The following is a 7500-nucleotide window of genomic DNA, read 5'->3' as shown; positions in this document are numbered from 1 at the left end:
CATCTGCATTAACTAATCAAGCACACTTCTTCATTCGCCCGCTGCTGCAGTGCAATTTATTTCCCTGGTCGTCAGACCTCTTGTCGGGGACCACATCAACGGCACCCAGTCCCTCCAGGTCACTGTAAGGCTGCCGTCTTTGTCCCGTGTGTGCCTGCAGTCAGTTGTGAGAGACGTCCAGACAAATGTGTGTTCGCTAAAACAGCACTGAGAGGGAGGAGAAGGAGGGAGGAGCAGGGAGAGGAAAAGGAGAAGGAGGGAGGAGCAGGGAGAGGAAAAGGAGAAGGAGACTGAGGCGGCAAAGGGGGGGGAGAGATAGAGAGAGAGAGGGGGGGGGGCGAGACAGAGAGAGAGAGGGGGGGGGGGAGCGGGGTAGAGACAAAAACAGAGATTCATATGATTTTTTTTCATTTAAGGCCATTGCCCCCGTACGAACAAGAGGCGATACTATCACTATTAATTTTGTACCAACACAACAAGCCATACCGATCACTACAATTAATTAAGAGAGAGAGAGAGAGAGAGAGAGAGAGAGAGAGATGGTTGTGTTGCATGAGAGTGGCGAACAAAGGGACGGGCGAAAAATCAAACAATAGGGAAACACCACTTTCACCCACAAACAGCAAGATGTCACTTACAATCCAGTGGTGTGAGTGTGCTGATTGCACTCATTGCCCACTTCACTGACCATCGCACTGTAGTAAGGGACAGAACCGCTGACCAGCTGTCCAGGAAGCCAACGTCCGCTACACACACCTGCCCCCCACCCCCACCCATCCCCATCTCAGCTGTCGCACCCCGCAACTGAACTGTCGCCCACGAGTGGACAAGGAACGACTGCCGATAACCGATAAACCAGACCGGACGACTGGTCCGAAGCGTTATCGCTCTTGCCAGACGGATCGCCGGAAGTGCGGTAACATTTAGCAGCAAGTTCCTCAGTTTCATATTTATGCCCCTTTATCTCACTCCCAGCTCACTTCCTGTACAAAATCCCTCGTACCAACCTCACCTCAGGCCCATAACTACAAAGTAGTCGTTGGGGGAAGCCTGAGGACCGCAGACGCAACCTCCCTTCTCCATCTGTCTCTGTCGGCAGCCGTCGGCAGCAGCTCACGTGTGTGGAGTCCGGTCCATTGTTTGATGTTCTCATGCCAGTTCTTCCGCTGTCTTCCTCTTCTTCTCCCGCCCCCGATGGTGCCTTGCATGATTGTTTTGGACCAGCTTGCGTCTCTTCACAGTTGAAAGGAGAGGTTCCTGAGGTCCAGCAAGGTTCTCAATTCTGCTCCGTACATGTTCACTGGTCCTGTGCTCGATCCAGGGAATTTGAAGCACTATTCAAATTTCGTTTATTCTTGGCTTGTTGGGAAACGAAAAACAAAAACACCCTGGCTGGTTAATTTGTTCATGGTGTCTTCATCCAGTTTGATTCTGTTAAATCTAAATACAATTAGTTGAAATATCTTGCTTTCTTTGCTGAAAGTAATTTCAGGAAACTCTAAACTGGAAAACCGTGGTTTGAACGCTGCACCCTGTGGGGAACGGACTGTAGATGATGGAGTGTAGAGAGATGTGACGGACTGCTTGAACATTCCATCATTCCATAGCGCAGTGACTCTGCAGTTTTCATCTAACATACGTTGTGAACTATCTTGTAAACGCCCGGGATCTAATAAAAGACCACAAACCATTTTGAGATTTTAAAGATAAACTGTGCAGTCTTGAATACCTTGTCAACACCCTCTCCAGACTTTGAAAAAGAAAGTGAGATATCATACGCTGATAATAATTCAGCTTCTGTGAGGGAGGAGGGGGAGGGACAGACAGAAAGAAAAGAAAGAAAGAAAGAATGTTGAATGAATGAAGTGGACAGAGATATAGAGGGGACTCAAGTACAGAAACACAAACATCACAGACTGAACAATTTCCTATCGACAATACCAGTTTAACGAGGGACTTCTCATGCGTATAGTAGAGACCCAACCAGTAGAGAATGGTGAAACTATGTGAGGGAATGGGAAGTTTTGTGGAATGATCGTGGTGAGGGATGTGTGGTGGGAGAAAGGGGGCGGGGCTGTGGACATGGGCAGACAGGAGGATGACAGATTGATATACAGGTAGGCAGATATATTGATAGTTGACAAACAAAACCTGCTTTGGAAATTCATGAAATGTTAATTTAAAAAAAAAGCTTTCTATTTTGATTGTCCACTTGGTTCTTTGTTGTTCTTTTTGTCTATCTGTCTTTCTCTCTGTGTTTGTGTCTGTCTACGTCTCTCTCTGTTTTTCTCTCTCTATCTCTCTCTCTGTCTATCTATCTATCTATCTTAATGAATTTCCCTCTCATTATTTCTCCCTCTTTCCCTGCCTCTATTTCTCTGTCTCCGTCTCTCTGTCTCTGTTTGTCTCTATGCCTCTGTCTGTCTGTCTGTCTGTCTGTCTGTCTCTCTCTCTCTCTCTCTCTCTCTCTCTCTCACAAACACACACACACACACTGCCTCTTTCGCTTTCTCCCTGCGGTTTTTCCGAAGTTACTTAAAATCAGGTCAATCAGGTTGAGAAAGAGTAATAGGAAAAGTAATTAATATTCGATCTTCCAAGTCATGTCTGAAACATTTCCATGTTTCCGTACCGGGACTTGCTAATGACATTCGCTTTAATCTTCCTGCAGTATTCATTGCTTTATTTTTGGCCCATTTGCTGGCGTGTGCTTTGCTTGGACGAAGTAATTCCCGTTAGACTTTTAGTTCTATCGACGGGTACATGAGCGCAGTTCATACAATTAGAACTGATGACTAAGCCATGACGTCTTCTTCTAATTCTTCTTCGTTTGTGGACTGCATATGCTACGGTTCACTCGAATGCACTGACGGGTTACCTGCAAGGCTATAATTCTCCGTTTTCGGGAGGGTGGGGGTGGGGGATGCGTGCTGGGTCTGTTCTTGATTCCATAACTATCCGGAAGCTGACTTGGATTACGGGATCTTTAACGTGTGTGTGCATTTTATCTTCTGCAAGTGTGTATACACACGACGGGGAATTAGGCACCAGCAGACCTGCACATCTGTTGGAGATCGAAAAATCTCCACACTCAACTCCTTAACCCATTACCCAAAATAAACGACACACCAACTGGTAGTAATTTAACTGATAGGACAATCATTGGCCTGGCAAGTAACTTTAACTTTCCTGAAGCATGTAGGTCTACAATACAGGTACACTAAGCGAAACATCATGGATTAACCAAGAAGACACCAGGGGCTTCAAGACAAAATTCATTTTGCCTTCAGGCAAGTTATCTTCGACATGGTTAGCACCCGCGGGTACAGTTTACCTTGAAGGATAAGTTATCTTCGTTTTCAAGACACACCAGTTGGCTCAGACAGCTAACCCATCGTCTTTTTAAAAAATAAAATCCTGATGATTCCATCTGCGCATGCTCTCAGTTTCACTTCTCATCCACCACAGCTCGGAACATAGTAGAGAGGGTTCGCAAAACACGCGCTATCCGTAAAGCATGCCTGTTTTCCCTCTAAAAAAAATAAATAAAAAAAAAGAAAGAAAGAAAAATGCTGCAAAAGGCTGCGCCATATTTACCCCTGCTTTGTGGGCAGTCACCCTTGGCAGGTAGTGAGGGTACATTGCCCTCGGGTTTGTAGACACGCGGGTAGACTCTTGTGTTCATGAATACTGGATATTGCTTACCCTCGGGTAATTTCCCTTGCCTCAGGCAGATTACCCGCAGGTACACATTTACCCTCAGGCACGATGTTCTCTTGAATACGGCCCCAGGTGGCTGGTGCTTCACCAGCAGGAAAGCAGTTGACAGTTGTTTTCCAAAAACACTGTGACCTCACGTTTACTCACAGTCCCACGCTTCATCACACACTGAGAAAGGAGAGATAGAGTGAGTGCGCCCACTTTGGAGAAAGCTTAGAACTGCCAGGAAACTGTTTTCTCCCTTTCAGAGAAGGCGTGAATTTGCGAGAAAGCATGGTGGTTCTACTGTTAGGCTTTCTCACTATTAAAAAAAAAAAAAGAGTAGCGCCACCATGTTTTCACGCAGTATGTGAGACAGCCTGGGAAGTCCTCGTTATTTTATCTGTTTACGTTGTTGTTGTTGATTTTTTTTTTTATCAGAAACGTTTCTTTTGTTATCGCGCTTGGTTTCTTGAATTTTCACAACACAAATCTTAACATGATCGTCGTTGTCGTCGTAATACCCCCCCCCCCCTCACCCCACCCCCCCCTCTCTCTCTCTCTCTTTCTCTTTCGTCTTTTTCTCCCTCATTTTTCTCAAAGCCTCCTGTTGGGGAAAGAGACAAGAAAGCAACCCCGATGACAAAGGAACTGTTGTAGTCATTTTCAAACACGAGGGACTTCCCACTCCTTTTCACTCATGGGGGCGCCAGCCACACTTTCTCGCAATGGAAACGACCACGCTTTCTCACAACACCACGTTTTCTCGTAAAGTGTGGGGGGCGGGGGGGTGGTGTTGGTAGAGGGGCGGACGGAGGTGGGGGGGGGGGAGCGGGAGCACGCCCTTACGCTTTCTAACGCGATGTGGAATAAAGCGTGTCATTCTGGGACTGTTATCTTTTGAAACTCCCTCGTGTCAATAACAAGAACCTATGGTGAACGTTCTTTCTTCTTTGCTGCTGCCCACGTCTCCAACAGCCTTCCTCGTCATATCCGTGCATCTGATTCTATTTCTGCTTTTCTCTCATCACTAAAACCTCATCTTTTTAAAACCTATCAATAAGCACTCTCAGTTTCCTTGTTCTCCAACACCACCCAGCTCACTTTGGATGTATGAAGAGTGGGAAAGGGAGAGTGTGTGGGGGGGGGGTGCGGGGGGGGGGGGGGGGGCAGGAGGGGGACGGAGGGAGGAGTGGATTTGAGAAAGAGTGGCCATGAATGATTTGTAATTTGTAATTTTTTTTCCATGTAAATCTGAGAAATCTGTTGTGATAAAATGAAATACAAATACAAATACAAATGTAAAGCGCCCTGAGCTATAAGAGAGAAAGGGCGCTATATAAATGTACATCATTACTATCATTAAATGCGGGGGTACGCCCTTGCGCTGTTCTCTCCTGTGGAAAAAGCGTGTGGTGATTGTGAGGAAGCGGTGGGCTAAGAAGCCCGTTGTGTTGGTTGACAGGTGATCCACCGGGCGGAGACGTGGGCTGACGGGCAGACAGACTGCGAGTCCCGGGGAGGGATGCTGGCCTCGATCCTCAGCAACAACACCCAGCACCTGCTGAACCAGCACCTCTTGTCTCAGTGTGTAGTGGTGGTGGTGGTGACACACCTGTATCTTTACCTACCTGTGTGTTCTGTGTGTGTGTGTGTGTGTGTGTGTGTGTGTGTGGGTCTGTCTGTCTGTCTGTCTGTCTGTCTGTCTGTCTGTCTCAACGGCGACACACAGCATCTGCTGAAACAGCACCTCCTATCTCAGTCAGTAGTGGTGGTGGTGGTGGTGACACACCTGTGTCTTTACCTACTGTTTGTGTGTGTGTGTGTCTGTCTGTCTGTCTGTCTGCCTGTTTCTGTCTGTCTGTCTGTGTGTCTGTCTCTGTCGGTCTGTCTGTCTGTCGGTCGATCTGTTGTGAGCTTTTGGGTTTTGATATATCTGATATTATGACAAAACTGCAAAAGAAATTTTACAAGTTAGTTCTGAAACTCAAACAGTCTTACCTTATCTTTTATGGTATTTGGTGAAACTGGTAAGTTTCCTGTTTCTGTCTCTGTGAAAAGCAGAATGATAGTGCTCTGGTATAAGCTTTTTACTTGCTAAACAACCTCTAAGCTGTCTTCGATTACTTACAAATGTGTCTTCAATTTATGCAGCACCAACATATATCAGGACCAATACTTGAAAAGCATTCACACTATCTTGAATGAAATCGAATTTAGTAGTTTCTGGTTGAACCAACACAAATCAATTGCACATCCTGCATGGTTTAAAGCGAAAGATATGCGCAGTTTAAAAGATCGGTTTCTGCAAGATTGGTGTCATATGTAGATAACGACACAGTGTTTAACAATTACAGGATAGTTAAACCCGATTTTAATCAAGATGCTTATTTTACAGTGTTACCAACTAATTATCTAATCGAGTTTAGCTATGTTTAGATCAGCCAACAATGCACTTCCTGTTGATAAACTGAGTTTCAACAATTTACCAAGAAATGAAAGAATCTGTGACAAATGTTCCACAAATGATTTTTGCTGATTAGTTACACTGTTTGGTTTTGTGTCCCATTTTGACAACGCCAGAAAACGATGTTTACCTACATGTCATAGAACACGGCCCAACACGGTCAAATTCCACTAGCTGTTTTCTGAAAGAAACGAACAGGCATCTCCTGTCTCAGTGAGAATAAGTGGAAACACACATGTATCACTGCCTTCCTGTCTGTATGTCTGTCTCTGTCTCTTTCTCTGTATGTCTGTCTCTGTCTCTTTCTCACGCTGGTCCTGCTCTTCCTTTTCCTCCTCCTCCTCTCCCTGAGCACATCACTCCTCTTTTGCAACATCTCCACTGGCTCCCTGTCTCACACCGAATAAAGTACAAGATCAGCACTCTATGTTATAGATGCATTCACAAAACTGCCCCTTCCTATCTCTGCGGCTGCCTTCACCTCTACACTCCATCTCGCTCACTACGATCGGCCTCGGATCCACTCTGTTTACGCATACCCAGATTCAAACACTCGACTATTGGCCGCCGTTCTTTCTCTGTTTCTGGACCTTGCGATTGGAATGAACTTCCTTTTTCGCTTCGTCAAGTCTCCACACTCAACTCTTTCAAGTCTGGCCTTAAAACCCACCTCTTCCCAAAATAGCCTCCCTTGCCTGCCCTTCCTTGTCTTTAGTTTCTGCAGTATTAGAGTTATGCATGCGTGTGAATGACTGGTGCGAAAGCGCTTTGATTTGTCTCTGCACAAGATCCAGCGCTATATAAATACCATTATTATTATTATTATTATTATTCTCTTTTTTTCTTTTCTTTTTTTTCTTTTTTTCTTTTTTTTTTTTTTTTTTTTTGGTAACGATTGATCATAATGAAGGATGCAGTTATTTCTGTCCTCGTTCTTACAGTGGAGTGATGGCCTAGAGGTAACGTTTAGTTGGTGTTTGGAATGTATGGCGTCTGTGTGGTGTGGATGGCCTAGAGGTATCGCGTCCGCATAGGAAGCGAGAGAATCTGAGCGCGCTGGTTCCAATCACGGCTCAGCCGCCGATATTTCCTTCTCTCCACTAGACCTTGAGTGGTGGTCTGGGCGCTAGTCATTCGGATAAGAGGATAAACCGAAGTCCCGTGTGCAGCATGCACTTAGAGCACGTAAAAGAACCCACGTCAACAAAGGGGTTGTTCCTGGCAAAATTCTGAAGAAAACTCTACTTCGATAGGAAAAACAAATAAAACTGCACGCAGGAAAAAAATACAAAAAAATGGGTGGCGGTGTAGTGTAGCGACGCGCTCTCCCTTGG

At 45.5% G+C, this 7500-nt stretch overlaps 1 protein-coding gene across 1 annotated transcript in view; it reads left to right on the top strand.

The window, feature by feature from the left end:
• Window positions 1-7500, top strand: part of LOC143285946 (uncharacterized) — a 124886-nt gene that overhangs the window by 62111 nt on the left and 55275 nt on the right. The window contains exon 8 of the mRNA XM_076593397.1: window positions 5165-5286. Within this exon, the coding sequence (XP_076449512.1) occupies window positions 5165-5286 (122 nt within the window). The remainder of the gene's footprint in view (window positions 1-5164; window positions 5287-7500) is intronic.

The sequence above is a fragment of the Babylonia areolata genome, chromosome 9 (genome assembly GCF_041734735.1).
Source record: "Babylonia areolata isolate BAREFJ2019XMU chromosome 9, ASM4173473v1, whole genome shotgun sequence".
Taxonomy (NCBI): Eukaryota; Metazoa; Mollusca; class Gastropoda; order Neogastropoda; family Buccinidae; genus Babylonia; species Babylonia areolata.
The sequence above is the reverse complement of the archived record's forward strand: the minus strand, read 5'-3'. Positions and strand labels throughout refer to the sequence as shown.